At 33.6% G+C, this 21,073-nt stretch overlaps 1 protein-coding gene across 1 annotated transcript; it reads right to left on the minus strand.

Annotated features, from left to right (window-relative positions):
- Positions 1-53: 53 nt before the first annotated feature.
- LOC140050074 (WD repeat-containing protein 17-like) lies at positions 54-20,372 on the minus strand. The gene is made up of 25 exons (XM_072095083.1): positions 20,207-20,372; positions 19,078-19,486; positions 18,301-18,552; positions 17,341-17,648; positions 16,514-16,682; positions 15,517-15,608; positions 15,070-15,149; positions 13,541-13,627; positions 11,987-12,151; positions 11,047-11,199; positions 10,530-10,729; positions 9,859-10,004; positions 9,582-9,707; positions 8,789-8,944; positions 7,626-7,690; positions 7,130-7,360; positions 6,887-6,986; positions 6,515-6,657; positions 5,650-5,761; positions 4,651-4,792; positions 4,188-4,290; positions 3,966-4,067; positions 2,731-2,829; positions 2,085-2,265; positions 54-1,508 (listed from the first exon to the last, which is right to left on the minus strand). Exons 1-25 carry the CDS (start codon positions 20,318-20,320, stop codon positions 1,389-1,391), a joined length of 3,855 nt encoding a protein of 1,284 aa, XP_071951184.1. The 5' UTR covers positions 20,321-20,372; the 3' UTR covers positions 54-1,388.
- Between the last annotated feature and the right edge of the window lie 701 nt (positions 20,373-21,073).

Consider the following 21,073-nt stretch of genomic DNA (forward strand, 5'->3'; position numbering starts at 1 on the left):
ATATATTTTGTTATTTATTCAATACCTCTTATATACACATACAAAAATGAACAGTAAATACAATAGTTATAGCTAAATTAACTATAATAAATAAATTTATAAGCAAAAGTCACATTTACTTCAAGGTATTTTTATGGACAATGTATAGCAACATAATTATTACTGGAATGAATAAATTATATAACCGTTCAATATGATTGGTCAATTGCACTGCAAACTATAAATCATATTGGTCAATAATAAATAATAAATGTATGAATAGTTATAAAAACTCAAATATGATTGGTCACTCTTTATATACTAGAAAGATCATATATATAATAAAGCCTTACAGTATAAATTGCACTTAAAATAAATATTAAAGAGTTAAATTCTGGGTTTAAAATTGATAGTGTTAATTAAAAATGTTTGACAATATATAGATAGTGGACATTTTAGTCTGATGGCAAAGATATTGGTGGAAGGCATCACAACACAGAGTTTATTTTTCAAATAGCAATTTGCTTATTATAAAAGTCTAATACTGTACTGTACTTAATCTTATAGTATTCAATTCTTTATATTAGATTTTCGCTATACAGTTGAACCTCCTGTACGCGGCCACCATTGGGACAGGGAAAAGTGACCGCTTACGGGAGGTAACCGGGCCCCTAAATTCTCCAGCTAATTGTATTTTATTGTTTATAATCAGGTGGTTTAGTAATATTTATGATCTTCAGACAGAATTTAAAGGTTTTATCATATGAAAATGGTCGGTCAAAATATGTATAAATATACCTAATATATATAGCACAATAAGTATCAAAATTGTATTTTTGTTGTCAAAAGTCAATACAAATTTTTTGGGTGGCCGCTTACGGGTGGTACCAAACGCACTAATTAGATAGAAAAAACAAACATGCTTTTGAATGTACGGCGTTTAAGGGAGGTGGCCGCTTACGAGAGTTGGCCGCTCACGGAGGTTCAATTGTGTTTATAAAGCATGTACTGGTTTCACAGGGTTTTTAAAATTAAGAACTTCTTTATGTTAGTTTAAGGCTTGTTCTTTTCAAAAGTTTTTAAAAAGAAAAATATTTGTAATCAATATTGAGATTGAAATAAATAAACGTTAATGTACTAAATATAGTTTGATAAACTATTTATATAATCACAAAGGGTAATACCAGATAAAATAATAAAAATAAATAAAAGAAATTATTCAATTCTTTATATATATTTTTGCTATATCTAAAAGATGAATGAATGAATGACTACTGGTTTTACTGTGTTTTTTTAATTGGAGAATTTAATTCTTTGTTAATCTCACACTTGTCTTTTATTTATTTCAATTGTATATTCCCGGGAAATAATAAATGAATATATATATAAATACTTGGTCATTGCACAGTTCAGAAAGGGTTGATAGTATCACCAGTTGCTAATGGTGAGAAGCTGTTGCACGTAGCCCACATCAGAGCCTCGTTGATTGACATGGCGGAAACGCTATCTCCTAGAAAGAACGATGCACCCTAAAAAAAAAAAAATAATAATTTTAATCAATTCAGAAATAAATAAGAGAGAATTAAATAAACGTTAATGTACTAAGGATAATATAATAAACTATTTATTTAATCGTAAAGTAATGTAATACCAGAATAGTTTTATGCTTAAATTGAATGTGTTCCAATGGGTTGTTTTTAATAACAATTTTTTCATAATGATAGAAAAATACAACAATCAGAACACCCTTTTGCTAAGGTGTAAAATTAAACGCCTATGTTTTATTGTACTTGTCATTTCCTGTTACTTAACTTTACCAACAATTTTATCAAAATGCTAATTGTATCAACCAAAACTTTAGACTTCAAAGTGCAAGTAAACATGGTATAAAGATATTTTTTCAGTATTTTAAATCTTGGATTATTTAGTTTCAGTATAAAATTATTATTTTGAAAATTCCAACTTATGTCTGATTTCACTTGCATGTGGCACAGATAAAATAATTAAAACAATGGTAAATTAACTCATTTCTATGATTGTGATGATGATGATGACTATGTATGATTATGTATGATAATGATTATAATCAGTGCATTCTACATCACCTGTATACGTTTATCAGTTAAAATTGATATATGAACATCAGAATGACTAGGAAACTGAGAGCCTGTGACCAGGTAACAACCAGGCTCTACCAAGGTTTCTGATTGGCTGACACGATCCAGCAAAACTTTGTAGTCTGTTTGATTTTTGGCAGTTGCTGTAGCAGATTTATTATCACTTTTACTGAAATAGAAAACGCTCAATTAATATACAAATAATGAATGTTTATGAAAAAACGCAGTGTTCAAACTTTAGACGCAGAGTAGAACAGTTTTAGACGGCGCACACAAAAAGTTGATTTACGAACGCGATCAGTCAACAACGTAGCATGGTAACAATTTTCAGAAAGCTGAACGTTCATTAGACCATGTTAATTATCACCATTATTTTATTTTATTTCGAAACCCAACCAACAGCAAAAGAAATTCGCCAATAACAGGAGGGTATATAGATATCACTTAGGGCGAATTCCTAATGACATGCGTTGCATAATTAACCAATCAAATTGCAAGATGTGCGAGTTTATCCTTGATATTTCACTCCACTACATGAGTCTCTGAGACTTATATTGTACTTATTTGTTGTATGTGTAAGAATATTTCAAATTTGTTTAAAACTTTATTTGAATTAAAAACAAGGAATACTTACAGAACACTAGAGTTTGAACACACACTAATCGCTGTTATCTCAGCTAAGATCCTCTCATCAGTAATACCAACATCCACAGTGTATTTTCCCATCAAATTCCTAGAATATAAAGACATACATTGGTAGTCAAATAAAATAATCATTGATATTGATATTTTTCCGCCAACGTAAGGATAGGGGTTCCTCTACAGTATTTAATGACTTCTTCCAATTAGAGACCACATACTTTTTATGTGAATGATGGCAATATAACTAATTTCTTTACCTAAAATTGTTAAAATCACCAAAAGTGGCCTTAAATTTGGAAAAATATCTCATTATTTGAAGGGGACTTTAAGGTTGTAAGATTCATAGCAGATGGAGTATCTCATTATTTTTAGGGGGTTTAAGGTTGTAAGATACATAGCAGATGGAGTATCTCATTATTTTTAGGGGGTTTAAGGTTGTAAGATACATAACAGATGGAGTATCTCATTATTTTTAGGGGGGTTTAAGGTTGTAAGATACATAGCAGATGGAGTATCTAATTATTTTTAGTGGGGTTTAAGGTTGTAAGATACATAGCAGATTGAGTATCTCATTATTTTTAGGGGGGTTCAAGGTTGTAAGATACATAGCAGATGGAGTATCTCATTATTTTTAGGGGGTTTAAGGTTGTAAGATACATAGCAGATGGAGTATCTCATTATTTTTAGGGGGTTTAAGGTTGTAAGATACATAGCAGATGGAGTATCTCATTATTTTTAGGGGGGTTTAAGGTTGTAAGATACATAGCAGATGGAGTATCTCATTATTTTTAGGGGGGTTTAAGGTTGTAAGATACATAGCAGATGGAGTATCTCATTATTTTTAGGGGGTTTACGGTTGTAAGATACATAGCAGATGGAGTATCTCATTATTTTTAGGGGGGTTTAAGGTTGTAAGATACATAGCAGATGGAGTATCTCATTATTTTTAGGGGGGTTTAAGGTTGTAAGATACATAGCAGATGGAGTATCTCATTATTTTTAGGGGGTTTAAGGTTGTAAGATACATAGCAGATGGAGTATCTCATTATTTTTAGGGGATATAAGGTTGTAAGATACATAGCAGATGGAGTATCTCATTATTTTTAGGGGGGTTTAAGGTTGTAAGATACATAGCAGATGGAGTATCTCATTATTTTTAGGGGGTTTAAGGTTGTAAGATACATAGCAGATGGAGTATCTCATTATTTTTAGGAGTGGTTTTGGTACCTTGCATGTTGTAACATTGGAATGACGACATCATCGTATTGGTTCTGGAAAGCTTTCAGAGCTCCAACATACGCACTGATAATAAGTAACTCGGTTCGCAATCTGAAAATGAAAACACCAAGAAAATCAATTTTGTCCAACTGGCACTGGTCATTTTCAAACTATATGCGCTTACATTGCAGGGGTTACAGGCAAGAGAAAAGAAAGAAAAACAAAACGTACTGTGCGTTCTTCAAGCGTTTCAGTCTGCATTTTCTGATACAACTGAGTAGATCAACTAACGGCGCAACACTGTCTAGGTGAATCGTTGGACTTTTCAACTTATCTAAAAAAAAATTGTCAAATTGTTAATACACAATTTGTGTAAATTTAATAACTGCTGTGAAATAACTTTGGGTAGGGAGTAAAGTAATTGATTTAGATGTTTTGCCCTACTCAAACATACCAAAATTTGTAGGTAATTCAAACTCAAACCAAGGTCTCTAGATAACTAGCATGAATAGGGTAGAACATCTGACCGATAGCAAATGTGTACACTGTATTATTACACATCCCCAAGAAATCAAACAGCATCGGCAAACTATTAAGAAAATGTTGGCACTTTCATATAAGCAAAAAAACATAAAAGCATACAAACTTAGCACTCTCAATTCCCACAGGGTTACATAATAAAAGTTATAGCTACCTTTTAACTCCGGCATTGCAACCTCAAGAGCCAGTTCAGGTGATGATGACAAGAGACAATATTTGACAAACTCCATCAAGTTGCCTTTTGACTTAAACTCTTCAGCCAGTGATAAACATTCATCCATGTCCGGTAATCCACACTTAAAGAATATTAAAGAAAGAAATTATGAAGTTCAGACTAGAGTAACATTTACAGCAGAACCTTCAAAATTATTAATTATTCATTAATTCATATTCAAATTTATTTCGACAAAGAAGATACATAATATATAATTGTTACAATATAAATTGGGAAAGCTCACTAAATTTTTTTCCCTTTCTCATACAATTGGAAAAAAAAATAAAAAAGAACAAATTCATAAATAAATATGGTACTAGCAAAAAAGTAAATTATAACCATCACAGTGACTTGTGAAGCCTAGGCCTACTGTAACAACTAGAAAAGCTACATACCAGGGAAGTTATCTACTCCATTGAGGTTTTAAAATTTAGTTTAGAGTAGACTACATGTGTATGGATGCTTGCCATAGCAATTTATATAAGGTAACAAAGGTACATGCTCTCTCTTAGTTAGAGTATACCGTAAATACTTATCTGAGCCTCTCTTTGCCTGGGTTCATTGGCTTTTATAACTAGCCATACATATTGCTTTTGAAATCCATTATCTGAGCCTCTCTTTTTGCCTGGCTTCATTGGCTTTTATAACTAGCCATACATATTGCTTTTGAAACCCATTATCTGAACCTCTCTCTTTGCCTGGCTTCATTGGCTTTTATAACTAGCCATACATATTGCTTTTGAAACCCATTATCTGAGCCTCTCTTTTTGCCTGGCTTCATTGGCTTTTATAACTAGCCATACATATTGCTTTTGAAACCCATTATCTGAACCTCTCTCTTTGCCTGGCTTCATTGGCTTATAACTATAATTAGCCACACATATTGCTTTTGAAACTTTTTTTAAAATTTTTAGAGCACAAAATCTGCGTAATATTCACCTGTTGATGGCAGTGGTTAATTTCAGATGAGCTTCCCTGGCATCTTGCACACACCTTGATTAAATCAAGTCTATTGTCAGGAATCGTCTTTAACAAGTCAATCGCAAGATCCCTGAAATCAAAACTCCAATTAGATTTTTTATATTATTTTTCAGGATTTTTAGTAAGTGCCAGGGGGCAAGAGACATACTGGTGTTGCTACAACCTCTCTTCTTTCAACAACCATAAAATTAACATAAAATGATTTATACTAACAAACATTACTGTTTATATGCCTAATATGTTTTACATCTTTAACGTATTTTCATAAACTTCCTCATATCGTACAACTACTCGTAACAAATTTTCTCAACTTTCTATCATCTAAAAGTCGTAGTTAGTCATGTATCGGGTCACATTCTATGGTCACCGTACAGATAGGCTACTACATCAGTACTTCTATGAATGGATGACTAGTTGGTGACAAGAACGCTAGTTGGTCATACCCAGTACCGTTTTGATTTTACGATCTTTCGGGAAACCACCTCACGACCACGTTCACAATTTAACAATGTGAGGGGACCTTATTGATTGTACTGAACATTTGTGTTGAATGTGCCATTTTAATGTTCTAGAATAGTTATTCACTTTGACCAAAAAATAGATTTTAAAAATTAATCAAAACTGTAATTTAAAGCAAAAAATGGTTGAATGTAACCGTTTGTTTTGTAAAAACATTTTTTTAAGTGATAAAACTAAAAAATGCCCTATTCAAAATCTGATTTTATTAATCTTCATTTTTCATGTTTTTGGTGGACAATGCATCTTTAAGTGAAATATTATTATTTAATGGCAATATCTCTTTCACCTTTAAATATTTTCTCACCATTTTTTAAGTCTTTCACACCTCCTAGAAAGTAATTTAATTGCCATTGAAACGAATGGCGTAGCATCAGGTGACTTGAGGGCGCTTCCAATACTCACGACTAACTCCAACTCGTTTCCTCGCATTAACTTTGATAAAGCTTTCTGTAAAATAAATTATTAATACATAATTGTAATAAATAATAAAATTTTTTGTAGTTTAGCCTAATAGTCAGATGTATAAATATTTTCCTGAGACAATACATTTGAAAGAAAACCTCACTTTTTATTTGTTATCTTGCCCACATTTAACTTAACTATACATGTCCGTGGTAGGATGGGACATCCAGTACTACTATAAAATGACAGATGATAGATAATAAACATATCTTACCTTGATGTCGCCAATAGATAAATGACAACATGCAGAACGGACTGGAGAGCCATCTTGAAAATGCCAAAAAGCGAGTTTATCTACAGCGTCAGTAAGTATTCTGAATCATAAAGATATACAGATAAAAACAGATCATTATATTTTTTCCATACAAGTCAAAATGGACATTGATATATTAAAACTTAGCCAACGGTAACACTACAGATTTAATTTGAGATACCAGAAGAACATAAAATCCTTTACCTTAATTGATCTTCACTTGGACCAGCCACTCCATTGGGTAAGGAGGAAATTTGTTCATTATTTACAGAGAGTTCTTGAAAAGCTCCCTCAACGGCAGCTTGAGCAACACAGACAGCATCATTAAGCCGGCCATGTTTACAGAAATAGTCTGTTAGTTCTTGTAAATGGTTGGTGGCTATAAAGTATGGTATGCACTCATCATTATCCTGTCGGCAAAGATATTCACCTCGTCTAAAAACATAATTAGCAAAATGTTGATACTATACACAGAAGTGTTTTAACATTAACATGAATTACAGTAAAACTCCTTGAAAATGAACGAAGACAACAGCTCGAGGAACAAACAAGGGGCAATATATTTTTACACTTTTTTTAGAGGAGACCTCTAATAAAGGGACACTTTAAGGTACCCACCCCCCATCGCCCCACTCAACTGTATTAATAATATACAGAGAATATACCATAATTCCTAATTACAAATAAAAATATTTCTAACCTTTTTACCAGTGAACTCCAATATTGCATCGAAATAGCAGGTGCAATGGATAGGGCTTTTTCCCACTAAAATGTGGCAAAAAAAAATTATTGTTTTTTCAAAACTACTGTAGTTAAATAAACACACACATACTGAAAAGTCAAATAGTAATAGTACATAAGATATTTTTGGTATAAGGATAATTTTTTTGATACAAAGAAAAATCAAAAACCGATACAAATGAATAAAAGAAGTTGTAGATACAAAGTATTAGGTCGCCAATTCTATAAACAGGAAGTGATTCCAACAGATTCAACAAATGGCCACCGTAGTTCAAATATTATTTAGTACATTATATAAAAATAAAAATAATCTAAAATTATATACAAGAATAACCATAAATACAAACACATATATTTGTTAAAGCACATCTTACATAAAAATAAGTGTATTGTTAATCGCAATAAAACTAGATTTGAACTCGTCACTACGGACGGGTTAGGTTATCCACAGCCCAAATGCCACGTGCACGTCATACGTTAGAATACTGCGCGCAGAAAAACGATTATGCCATTGAAAAAAATGTTAGTGTGCTCTATATTTTGTGTCACGTCAAAGTATATACGGTATACACTATATACTGTATACGTACTACATACAGTTCAGAATAGGTTAAAATAAGTGACCAAAGTTAATGACGGTTTTGAACATGATGACGTCATCACAATTTTTAAAATGGCAAATCATGTGAAAGATAATTGATTGACCTAGACAATATAAAGAAATGGGGGAAAATGGAATACGGATAAGTAGAGATGCGCTCTATTAAATGTGACGAGCTATGAGGAAAGAGACAAAAATCCTATATTTTATATTCGAGTAGCCATACGATGACGTCACAATGTCCCGTTAGCCATATTGATTTATGATTCGATATCTACAACTTATCACCTTCCAAAATCTGTAATTTTAAAAAAGTTCACCACGTAGTTTAGAATCTATGACAGTTTAAAAAAGGCATAATTTTCACGAATTTTTGAACTTTTTAATCAAAAACGCGTGCAAATTGTTCAATTCTACGTGCTCGTATGATGTGATTTCAAGTTGAAATTGTTTGAAAGTTGGTAAAATGACTAGAAAAGGCTTGAAAAATATTATAGTATATCTATGGTAGATACACATACCTCATCTAGCTGAATCATCAGCTCACAATAGGTGGATATGTTTCCTAGTTTTATGTGTATATGTGCTGCTTCTCGTAGCTTCTCTTCACAAGATCTTGAGCCTCCTAGTCTTCTATATTGAGATAACTTTGCTAGTTGTAATTGTTGTGCATCCGACTGTTAACAAATAAACAATACATGTTTTTGTTACATTTTCCTTTAAAGGATTATATCACATGCGATATCTGCACCGCTAGAATGCTGTTGAAGTGTCATACATATGTAAAGCTCTGTTTACACTATCAAACTATGTGACAAAAAAATGTGATGTGCCCATATATGGACATAATGATGTCATATCACTACCATATTTAAGCATATCACTACCATATTTGGGCATATCACACTTTTTTTGTCAAACGAGTTTGATAGTGTAGACAGAACTTAAGGGGTGTGGCGCAGTGTGTTGGACGTTGAACTACTGATCGTGGGTTTGAATCCAATGCTTGCCACATTGCTTGTATCCTTAGGAAAAACACTTTACTTAGATTTGCCTCTCTCCACCCAGGTGTACAAATGGGTACCTGGTAAGGTCAACCACAACTTTTGAGCTGATTAGATGCATTATGGGAGTATGTTTCCATACATGTTTTATCCAAAAATGACCAGGGGTAATAATATGTACAGCGCTTAGAGGTTTTTACAGCATTAGGCACTTTATAAATCCAGTTATTATTATATCCTTACAAAATCAGATACTATGGTATCCATACGAGAAACAGCTAGATAATAAAAGATATGGTTTGACACTCACTGCCTTGTATTTTAGAAGATGTTTTGTATGAAGAATACCCTTGTCATAGTCTTGAGATAATAAGATGTCATCTTCACCATTCACGATTGACACCAATTCCCACAAATTTTTACAACCATTTGGTATCTTCAGAAACAAGAAAAATAAAAATGATTTTCTAATAAAGATTTGAACTTAGAATTCAACTGTGATTAGTGAGCACTTACCAACTGTGCCACTATTATGCAAGAACATGTACAATGAAAGCAATTGAAAGAACAAATAAGTTGGCACTCACCATAAAAAGTTCAGAAAACCATTTTAGTATGACATCATATTGAATAGTTCCCTTTGATTGGTCAATTTTAAACTTGATGTCACGTGTCAATCGCCCTGACAACAAAGGCTCGCATCCAACTGTCATAGAATGCTCTGAAATACAAACTGTTTAAAAACACATTTTAATATTCACATATTGAAGATATAAATAAAATAAATAAATAATAAATGAAAATTATATAAACAATGTCTTGTGTGTATGTTTCTTGTATTTGTGATTATTAAAGAGAGAGAGAGAGGGGAGGGGGGTGGTGGTGCTGCTTTATTAGCCACATAGCCGTCCCTCTGCAGAAAACTTGTCTCCAACTAGCAAAAAATAAAACAAAAATAAAACAGAGAATCTTACAATTTTTCCATATAAAATAATGTAGTTGTCACTATAGGGCTCTACACTATCCAACTTTATGTGACAAAAAAAATGTGATGTGCCCATAAATGGAATGAGGATGTTATATCACTAACATATTCGGGCAGATCACACTTTTTTTTGTCAAAATAGTTTAATGGTCTTGACTTGGCTTAATCTGTTTACACTATCAAACTTTATGTGACAAAAAAATGTGATGTCATCATACTTTTTTAGTTCAGATAGACAAATGATAAAAAAATTCAACAAAATGATTTTGATACCTGGTGAATTTATGATCTCCTTCCAAGGACGTTTCGCAATAATCTTCATTTGAACTGATGCTATAATATCTGATAAAGACCAAATTCTCACAGTAGAATCCCGAGAACAAGACGCTAAGGTCATAGGTCGACTGTAATGGCTTGTTAGACCATACACATCAGCACCGTGATCAAGAGCTACATCAATACAAGCACCATCTCTGAAAAAACAATGAGAAACACTGAATCAAATAAATTAAATCAAAACTGTTAAATTAATCCAATCAAATTAGTGACCATATATGGACATGATGAAGTCATATCAGTACCTAGTTTTTGTCAAACTAGTTTGATAGTGTAAACAGAGCTTAAGGCAATGTGCATGATTTTATAAACTAATTTTTACCCTATGTAATTTAAAGTAGGTCTATGCTCACAGTCATAAAACTGTAAAAATCAGTACATATATATTCTAATAGTATTTTAACATTCTACACTACGAAAAATCAAGCATTTAACTAAAGATAGTTTGTCTTACCTTGTGTCCCAAACTCGAATTGCATAGTCCCAGCTACCTGAGAGGAGTAGATAGGGTATCTCAAGATTCCATAACAAGCCACGGACTGGAGCAGTGTGTCCATTCAACACATTCACGCAGAAATCTTGTGTGTAATCCCAAATACGAATAGTTCTGTAATTTAGAACAAATATACTACAGTGAATCCTTTTTTAATGGGACAACTTTGGGACACAGGAAAGCGTCTTCTTAATAGGGTTACCCTTTGAATAGGCAGTCGGTGGTATTGTTACAACATATAGTTCCCATCACTTGATTCACAAATGTACCCTGATTATAGAGATGTTCCTGAATATGGGTTGGCATCAATGTTAAAACATTGCTTCTCGTTGGTTTCACAGGAAAATGTCTTAATAGGGGTGTCCCCTGAATAGGGGTGTCCCAAAAGAGTGGTTCATTCAACATTTATTTAGAAACAGTTCAAGAAATAAAAGCAGCATACATTTACAATAACTTAAAATTGTAACATTTTTAGTCTAAAAAAAAGGAAACAATGATATGACTATTATAGAAAGGGATGAGTGTGCCATTCATTCAGTTGTAACAATAATAACTGGGGCCCACACTAGAAGCAAAAGCTTGTCTTATGAGGGTCCCTACAATACAAATGTGTATAAAACATGAAAAGAAATATAAAATAATAAAATAAGTATAAAAAAAAATTAAAGAGATAAAATATTGAGCATAACAAAAGCTATGTTGTTTAAATGGCTAATAGGTAGTGTTTTACAGATTTGTTTAAAGTAACTAAAGATATAGAAATGTTTATTTTAACAGGGAGATCATTCCATACTTATATTGGAAACCAAGTCTGAATGTCATTCATATTGATATAAACAAAAAATAAGACAACACATCATGAGACTAGCCTTCTAAATCAAACACAAAACTGAAATATTACCCATCATCAGAGCCACTGCAGAGGATTCCTTCCCGTAATGGAGACCATTTGACACGGAAGATCTTGGCAGTATGCCCAGTGAAGACTTTAATAGGCTGATTAGATGTCGTTGCTGTGTAATAAACATGTACCTTTCCTTCTTCAGTTCCTGTTGCTATCATGTCTCTATAATATTCATAAAATTAAAAATCTAGTCTTATTTTGTATGCGTGAATTAGGTATAAGCATGGGAGATAAACAGTAGTCAGGCTATATTACTTTGCATGTGAGAATCAGGTATATGAATGGGAGATAAACAGTGGTCAGGCTATCTTACTTTGCATGTGTGAATCAGGTATAAGAATGGGAGATAAACAGTGGTGAGGCTATCTTACTTTGCATGTGTGAATCAGGCATAAGAATGGGAGATAAACAGTAGTCAGGCTATATTACTTTGCATGTGTGAATCAGGTATATGAATGGGAGATAAACAGTAGTCAGGTTATCTTACTTTGCATGTGTGAATCAGGTATAAGAATGGGAGATAAACAGTGGTCAGGCTATCTTACTTTGCATGTGTGAATCAGGCATAAGAATGGGAGATAAACAGTAGTCAGGCTATATTACTTTGCATGTGTGAATCAGGTATATGAATGGGAGATAAACAGTAGTCAGGTTATCTTACTTTGCATGTGTGAATCAGGTATAAGAATGGGAGATAAACAGTGGTCAGGCTATCTTACTTTGCATGTGTGAATCAGGCATAAGAATGGGAGATAAACAGTAGTCAGGCTATATTACTTTGCATGTGTGAATCAGGTATATGAATGGGAGATAAACAGTAGTCAGGCTATCTTACTTTGCATGTGTGAATCAGGTATAAGAATGGGAGATAAACAGTGGTGAGGCTATCTTACTTTGCATGTGTGAATCAGGTATATGAATGGGAGATAAACAGTAGTCAGGCTATCTTACTTTGCATGTGTGAATCAGGTATAAGAATGGGAGATAAACAGTGGTGAGGTTATCTTACTTTGCATGTGTGAATCAGGCATAAGAATGGGAGATAAACAGTAGTCAGGCTATATTACTTTGCATGTGTGAATCAGGTATATGAATGGGAGATAAACAGTGGTGAGGCTATCTTACTTTGCATGTGTGAATCAGGTATAAGAATGGGAGATAAACAGTGGTGAGGCTATCTTACTTTGCATGTGTGAATCAGGCATAAGAATGGGAGATAAGCAGTGATCAGGCTATCTTACTTTGCATGTGTGAATCAGGCATAAGAATGGGATATAAGCAGTGATCAGGCTATCTTAATTTGCATGTGTGAATCAGGTACAAGAATGGGAGAAAAGCAGTAGTTGAGCTGTCATTTTATAGGTGTGAATAGGGTGTAGAAGGGCAAGTTAATTAGCAGTAGTTTTTAAGTGTGAATCAGGTATAAGCATAAGTTATTAGTTTTATCTTGTAGGTGTAAATCACATATTAGAGTGGAAGAAAGCATTTGTTTTATTTTTTATGTGTGAATCTGGTAAAACAATTTTATTTAAAAAAATGCTACCCTCTTACTTGTTGTTAGTGCTCCAATCACACCCAAAAACACATGACGAATGTTTGTATCTCTGTACACCAGATCCATCAACATTTCTAATAATGCTGCAAAGAGTGTATAATGATGCATATTACGCACTTCAAAGAGTGTAAAAGTAAGCATATTCTGCACTTCAGAGGGTGTAATAGTATGCATATTATGCACTTCAAAGAGTGTGTAATAGTATGCATATTATGCACTTCAAAGAGTGTAATAGTATGCACTGTAAAGAGTGTAATAGTATGCATATTATGCACTGCAAAGAATGTAATAGTATGTATGTTTTGCACTGCAAAGAGTGTAAAAGTATGCATATTCTGCACTTCAAAGAGTGTAATAGTATGCATGTTATGCACTGCAAAGAGTGTAATAGTATGCATATTACGCACTTCAAAGAGTGTAATAGTATGCATATTATGCACTGGAAAGAGTGTAATAGTATGCATATTATGCACTGCAAATAGTGTAATAGTATGCATATTATGCACTGCAAAGAGTGTAACAGTATGCATATTATGCACTGCAAAGAGTGTAATAGTATGCATATTACGCACTGCAAAGAGTGTAATAGTATGCATATTATGCACTGCAAAGAGTGTAATAGTATGTATGTTTTGCACTGCAAAGAGTGTAATAGTATGCATATTATGCTCTGCAAAGAGTGTAATAGTACGCACATTGTGCACTGCAAAGAGTGTGTAATAGTATCCATATTATGCACTGCAAAGAGTGTAATAGTACGCACATTGTGCACTGCAAAGAGTGTGTAATAGTATCCATATTATGCACTGCAAAGAGTGTAATAGTATGCATGTTATACACTGCGAAAGTGTAATATTATGCATATTATACACACAAGAAATTTATTCATATAGCCTCTGGCCCTGAATATGTACATAATTTGATACATTATTGGTGCAAAGATAAATAATGTCTTCTTTCAGAAGAAAATATACAAATAATAGATAAATACGTTTGATAAATTATAATATGCATGTTATGCAAGTGTGCAAATAGTCAAATATAATGCATGTTTTGCACTGTAAATAGTTACAGTAGTTGTGTTATAAATAGTTATATCTTAAATCTCGCCATTTCAAAATTCATGCAGCCTTTTATTTTAATATAAAATTCATTAGAGTATTGAATTGCGAGAGCTACACTTTTGCATATTTGATGATTATGTTACAAAAATGTTTTAAATATATTGCATGGTATGAACATTGTCGATCCAAGGACAATGAAAAGAGAATATTACTTTAATTATGGTACCAATGTTTATATAAATGTATTGATTTTGTCAATGAAAACATAGACATTAGCTTATAGTTTAAAAAGGAAAGAAATTAGATTATAATTGAAATACTTTAAAAGAAATTGATCAAAGTGTTAAAATGCATAAATTTTAAGCTTTGCTTGTACATTGAGAAAATAAAAAGCAAAAGCAAGAGTTTGTGTTTTGTATTAAATTTTGCATACATTTAATAATCAGTTTTAATTTCATTACCAGTAGCCATCCGATCCACATGTTGCAATTTTTCTAGAGTCTAAGTGATTCCATGCCACACAATAAACACCTCCTTTGTGCTGTGAATTAAATGATAAAAAAATCAGGTTTATTAATCCTGTTTTTACTAGAAAAGATACACGATTTACAAACTTTTTTTCTAAGCTTTGTCTACACTATCAAACTTTATGTGACAAAAAAATGTGATGCGCCCATATATGGACATATGGATGTCATATCACTATTATATTTGGGCACATCACACTTTTATAATAATAATTTAGGTGCTTGTATAGTGCCAGTATCTACTAAACTGAAGTAAAAATCAAAGGCGCTTGTATTAGATAAAAAGATGCGTTCTAAGTTCTTTTTAAAAATAGCAATAGATGTTGATTTTGTCACATACACTTCGATAGTGTAGACAGTGCTTAATAATAAAATACTGACCTCTTGATATCGGTGGATAATTTTATTTTTATTCATATCCCAGATGAAGGCTCCATTCTTGGATGTAGATGCTGCTATACAGTTCAGATCAGCTGTCAATCAAATAAAATTTTATTTAAAAAATGAAGACCAAAAGATCAAAATATACTCAGGGAAGTAAAAAGAAAGGAGAATGTATGATAGTTAGAGATCTCTAAAAATGCCAGATAATTTAGGATGTTTTCAGTCATCCTCCAACTTCTCCTGCTAAAGCTCTGTCTACACTATCAAATGTTATGTGACAATTTGATGTGCCCATATATGGACATGATGATGGCATATCACTACCATATTTGGACATGCCACTACCATATTTGGACACATCACACTTTTTTTGTCAAACTTAAGTTTGATAGTGTAGACAGAGCTTAAAGGGCAATTTCTCAAGATTGATTTTGATATGGGGACAAACATTCCAACAATGTATACATTTATTATTTAGGCTCTACTAATAAACCCTAGTTTAATAACTAAAGATGAAAACTGTGTTTCCTTTAAGATATTTTCCACCTTTGTCATATCAATTGTAAAATAATCCAGATGCATAAAAACTCTGTATACACTCTGTCAAACTTTATGTGACAAAACAATTTGATGTGCCCATACAGTATATGGACATGATGCTGTCATACCACCACCATATTTGGACATGTCACCACAATATTTGGGCACACCACCCTTTTTTTGTCAAACTAGTTTGATAGTGTAGACAGAGCTTAACAATGATTTTATTAGCATTAGTATGTTTTCATAGTCTGGTTTGGCAAGCTTTCATAAATAATTCTTATATTTTTAGAACTTCTGTAAAAGGTGAAAAATACAATCACATAAGATTCAGGAGGAGTTTTTAAAACACAGAGGTGTTCGTAGCATACAGTAGGGTCTCAAATATGAACCTATCTTTGGGTGCTACATTACTTCGTAAGTTCTCTCGTAAAACAAACTACAGTAATTTTACCTGGTGCCCAAGATATAGAATAAATTACACCTTCATTGCCGTGCGACGCAAACTCGCATTTCATCGTGTTGACATCCCATACTTTTATCGTGCCATCAAACGATGCCGTCGCCAATAAGTCTGCATTGTCTGGCTTAAATTGACATTCAAATATCGTCTCGACATGTCCCTGAATTTTAATTTGTTTACACAAAATTATCTTACATAATTCATAAGTAAAAAATCAATAATACATAAAAAGCAATTTAGAAATGTAATTATGCTATTATTATTATTATTATGGATATTGTAGTTGTTCATATTTTATTGTAATGATAATATGTAACATAATACTTCATTAATTATTACCAAGTGGGACTATAATTGGATACTGAAATTATATTGAATTCATTATAACATTATGTCTAAAAGCGGGGGTGGGAATATACTAGAGTATAGGATTATACATATAATATATATCGGTCATATATGGTAATAGTATATGATAATTTCCACTAGAAGAAATAAGTTGCATAATTATGAATCACATTTTATGGATCCGACAAATTCATTCAAAATGTCCGTTCTACCCACAGAATAAAAGGCTTGTTTTTTTTAAAAGACTATTTTAAGCTCTGTCGACACTATCAAAGTTTATGTGACAAAATAATGTGATGTGCCAATATATGGACATGATAATGATATCATATCACTACCATATTTGGGCATATCACTACCATAATTAGGCACATCACTAGTTTGATAGTGTAGAGAGAGCTTTACACACCTTGTAAATATGGCAATCTATAGTGTGATTGAAATAAAAAACATTAAAATAGAGTTATTACCATATCTCTCAAAAAGTCCCAACTTCTCTTTGCAAAATTATAAAGCCCTACGCCACCATCGAGGAACGTACAAAGGGCGTGTCCGGGGGGTAGTGTATATTGCGACGAGGTATCAACTGGTGTGTTAGTATCTAGTGCTTTACTCGTTGATGATATAAAGCCTGTTGTTTCCGGATTATCCTCTGAATTTTCTGTTGATGATGCGCTGAAAACTCTCAAGCAGTGAAATCCAGTCTTTTTGAGGTTTATACTACTGATAGGGGCAGGGTTAGAAACTGTCCAGAAACGAATAATTCCATGGTGAGAATCTAGATTAAAAAACAAAAATAAAGTCTTAATAAAACTAACACTTTGTTTAAAATATAATTGATGGTGTTTGCCCTACTTTAATATAATTGTGTATGTATATTGAGAACACGCAAGTAATTATCGGATGGGACTCGAACAGACGACTTCCAGATTACTAGCCTGGCATTCATACCTCTAAACCACCGAGCTTGCGCTGATGGTTAGAAGTAGTTTGGGTTAGGGAGTCAATTGGTAGAACAAAAGCTACTCCACAATTCATTAAAAACAATTATTAACTTAAAATAGTGAGGCCGAGCAGTTGTAATTGCAATTACATAGCCATACATCGGCAAGGGTTCAAGGCTCACTCGCTCCATGGTTCTGGTGGTAGAACGAGTCTTCTAGTATAATCTAGGCACACATCTAGCTCAAGTGCACTTTTAAAGAACCTAGTACATCTTTCGAGACGAGTAGAGGGTTACCCCAGTGTACTACTGTAATACATCACAGCCACTAATCATAGCAGGGCCCTCTGGGAGGCCAGTCTTTGACTGAAGAGGTCGCACAGTTTAAATAAATAATAACAAACAAAATATATACTTTTACAGATTTTCATAAGAAACCATATAAAAATTATTTTACTGCAGTTACTGCAAGAACGTGAATCCATACCTCCTGTTGCAAACATTCCTGGTGCTGTCGGTATCCATGCTAACGTTTGTATAGATGTTGCTGAGTTTGGGAGTTGGAAAACCGTAATGACATTGAGTGACTCGCAGTCGATAAGTCGGACACCAGAGTGTATGTGGACAACCAATAGATAATCGAGAGATAGTGGATCCCATTCCAAATCCATCACAGGATCATTATCCTCACAACCATCAATGGCTTCAGGTCGTAATACATGTTTACTAGGTCGTTGACCTGAAAAAGCAATCAGTATTTTATTAAATGTTACAGTGTCCATTTCATGTAGGAATGATAGGTAGTAAAGCTCTGATTGGTTGTTCAATCCTCACCTAGTGCTATGGTTGTACACTCGCTGTAGACTATACTCTACTCCCTCAAATAAGACTTGTATATTATTATAAAAATTATAAATTTGTTATTACTAATAATACCCTTTACGGTTAAATTATTACATTAATTTGAAATCAGGTTTGATATTCCAACTTATAACATGTTTTCATAAAAGCATACGCAAAACCTTGCGAAATTTTGGGAGAAAACACAGTTGCATGCTATTTGATTACTATGATTGGTCAGTTTAATACCAGGGCAATACACATGTCTGCATTAACATCTCAGGACATCTCGTAACAAAAAAAACAGGCCCTTCGTCGGTGTGTTTTTGTCTTCACACTATACAAACTTGGTTACAACTTGTTACTTTTTGCAGGTGTGAAAAGGGTATTACTTTCTGATATAAACCACAACAAAATTCTATACCTTTGTTAAATATTGAAATACTGCCATCAGCATGGCCAAATACCATTCTACCGATCTTTTTTGAATGCAACCTAAACTTAGTGACATCTGAGGTAAAGTTGTGTGTGTCTTTATAGTTAGTAATACTTCCGTTAGTTCTGTAATTCCATATGTATAGAGGCCCACATCCGGACACATACGCCACTGTCTCTTTGTCACTGAGCACCCAGCCTACGGAATTGGGCACAGCATTTGTGTTTCCTAAGCACGCTATCACTTTTTGCTTGGCAATGTTCCAAATGATAACTTGATTGTCTGCCCCTGTGCTTGCAAAGACATCTGGGTCATTTGGGTTCCAGGAGAGGGCTGTGATAGTCTTTTTATGCTCAGACATAATAGCTTCCAGTTTGAATTCATTGTAGTGATCCAACTAAAAAGAATAGTGAGAATGCAAATCCATCAACTTTGGACAGAAGGAGTTTGGTAGGTTAAAGATGTATTGTCCCTTTGACAATAACTTTGTTTCCAGTCAAGGTTTTCGATCAAAACATATCTCATAATGCAACATGCTTGTTTAGCTACTCTGTATGCATAATCATAAAACTTCCTCGCGATCTGTGTGAGAACACCTTCTTAACCGTGACGAGTTATAAACAATCCTAATTACAGTAGCATCATGCATAATGCATACTCGTGGTTTGAAATCTTTGTTTACTTTCGTTCACAACTATTTTCTAGACCAAACGTATTCAAATTAATTTACCTGTTAATTACGTATACTTGTTGTTTTTGGCTCGAATTTTCAACTTTTAAAGTGAATAACTTTAATATTACTTTGATATGGCCAATTTAAATTTAGAATATTTTGACCTTCATTTTTTGTGTTTTAAGGGACAATACATCAGATTCTTTAAGTAGGCTTCCCTTAAACCATTCTTGGTACTGTAGTTATTGGTCTTAATAGTATTAATAAGAAAAATTCTATACTGATGAAAATAATAGATAGATTTAAAACTCTTGAATGATGGTACTGTAGGTAAGTATACCAATGGAGTAAATGGGAAAACTGTAGATTAAGTAGGAAAAAGGGCCAGACATTTTGTTCTGTCAATGCATAATTCAAAGCCTAAAAATGTAAATAATTCAATACCTTGTAAATGTATATAGCCAGAGTAGAACAATATGCAAACCTGTTTCCACTTGCAGCACAGACATCGTTGTTCCACGGCTGACAACCTGCAGCAAGCAGGCCTACTTGTTTCATAATGAACTTTCAATCTTTAAAAAATATACAGAATACAAACATTTTAGGCCTAGTTTACTCTTCAACAAGATATGCAAAAAGGATAAAAAAAAAAGGATATTTTGTACAATTCAATCTGAATCAAGTAACTTTTCTTTACCTAGAAAATGGTCTTCAGACTCAGTACCTCTCCTTCTCAGTCAAGTCAGGGATTCCCCTTCTCAAAGTACAGTACTGTGTACCTGCTTGGAATCGTGCATTATACCTGGTTGGTAGAATCTAAAATGCCATGCCACCGATCGTCTGTCACCGATACTGATCATAGTAGTATATTATTACTCTAGCCTATACAAATGCTAACATAACTAGGCCTAGGCTAGGTCTGCTCTGGGCCTCTAGCTAAAAAGCTAGGCCTCACGGCAAGGCTAAGTTCCAACAGCAGTAGGCCTACCCTAGCTAGCTAGCTAGCTAGCTAGGCTAGGCTAGTATATGGCTAGGCCTAGGCCTAGCTCGGTACTAGGCCTAGGCTAGTTAGGGCCGGGACTAGCTAGGGATGCTAGTCAAGTCGCCATATCGCAAAGTCGCCCCATACAAAGTCGCCCAATACAAAGTCGCCCCATCGCAAAGTCGCCCCAAAACAGTCGCCCCATCGCAAAGTCGCCCCATCGCAAAGTCGCCCCAACGCAAAGTCGCCCCAACGCAAAGTCGCCCCATCGCAAAGTCGCCCCAACACAAAGTCGCCCCATCGCAAAGTCGCCCCAAAACGTTAAAATA

This window comes from Antedon mediterranea, chromosome 5 (genome assembly GCF_964355755.1).
Source record: "Antedon mediterranea chromosome 5, ecAntMedi1.1, whole genome shotgun sequence".
Taxonomy (NCBI): Eukaryota; Metazoa; Echinodermata; class Crinoidea; order Comatulida; family Antedonidae; genus Antedon; species Antedon mediterranea.

Excerpts from the sequence above, each read along its gene's own strand:
- LOC140050074 (XM_072095083.1), bottom strand. The coding sequence starts at position 20,320 with ATGAAACAAGTAGGCCTGCTTGCTGCAGGTTGTCAGCCGTGGAACAAC. Across the intron at positions 12,152-13,540 it reads GATTGGAGCACTAACAACAA|AGACATGATAGCAACAGGAA; the intron begins GTAAGAGGGTAG and ends TGAATATTATAG. Across the intron at positions 10,005-10,529 it reads GGAGATCATAAATTCACCAG|TTTGTATTTCAGAGCATTCT; the intron begins GTATCAAAATCA and ends GTTTTTAAACAG.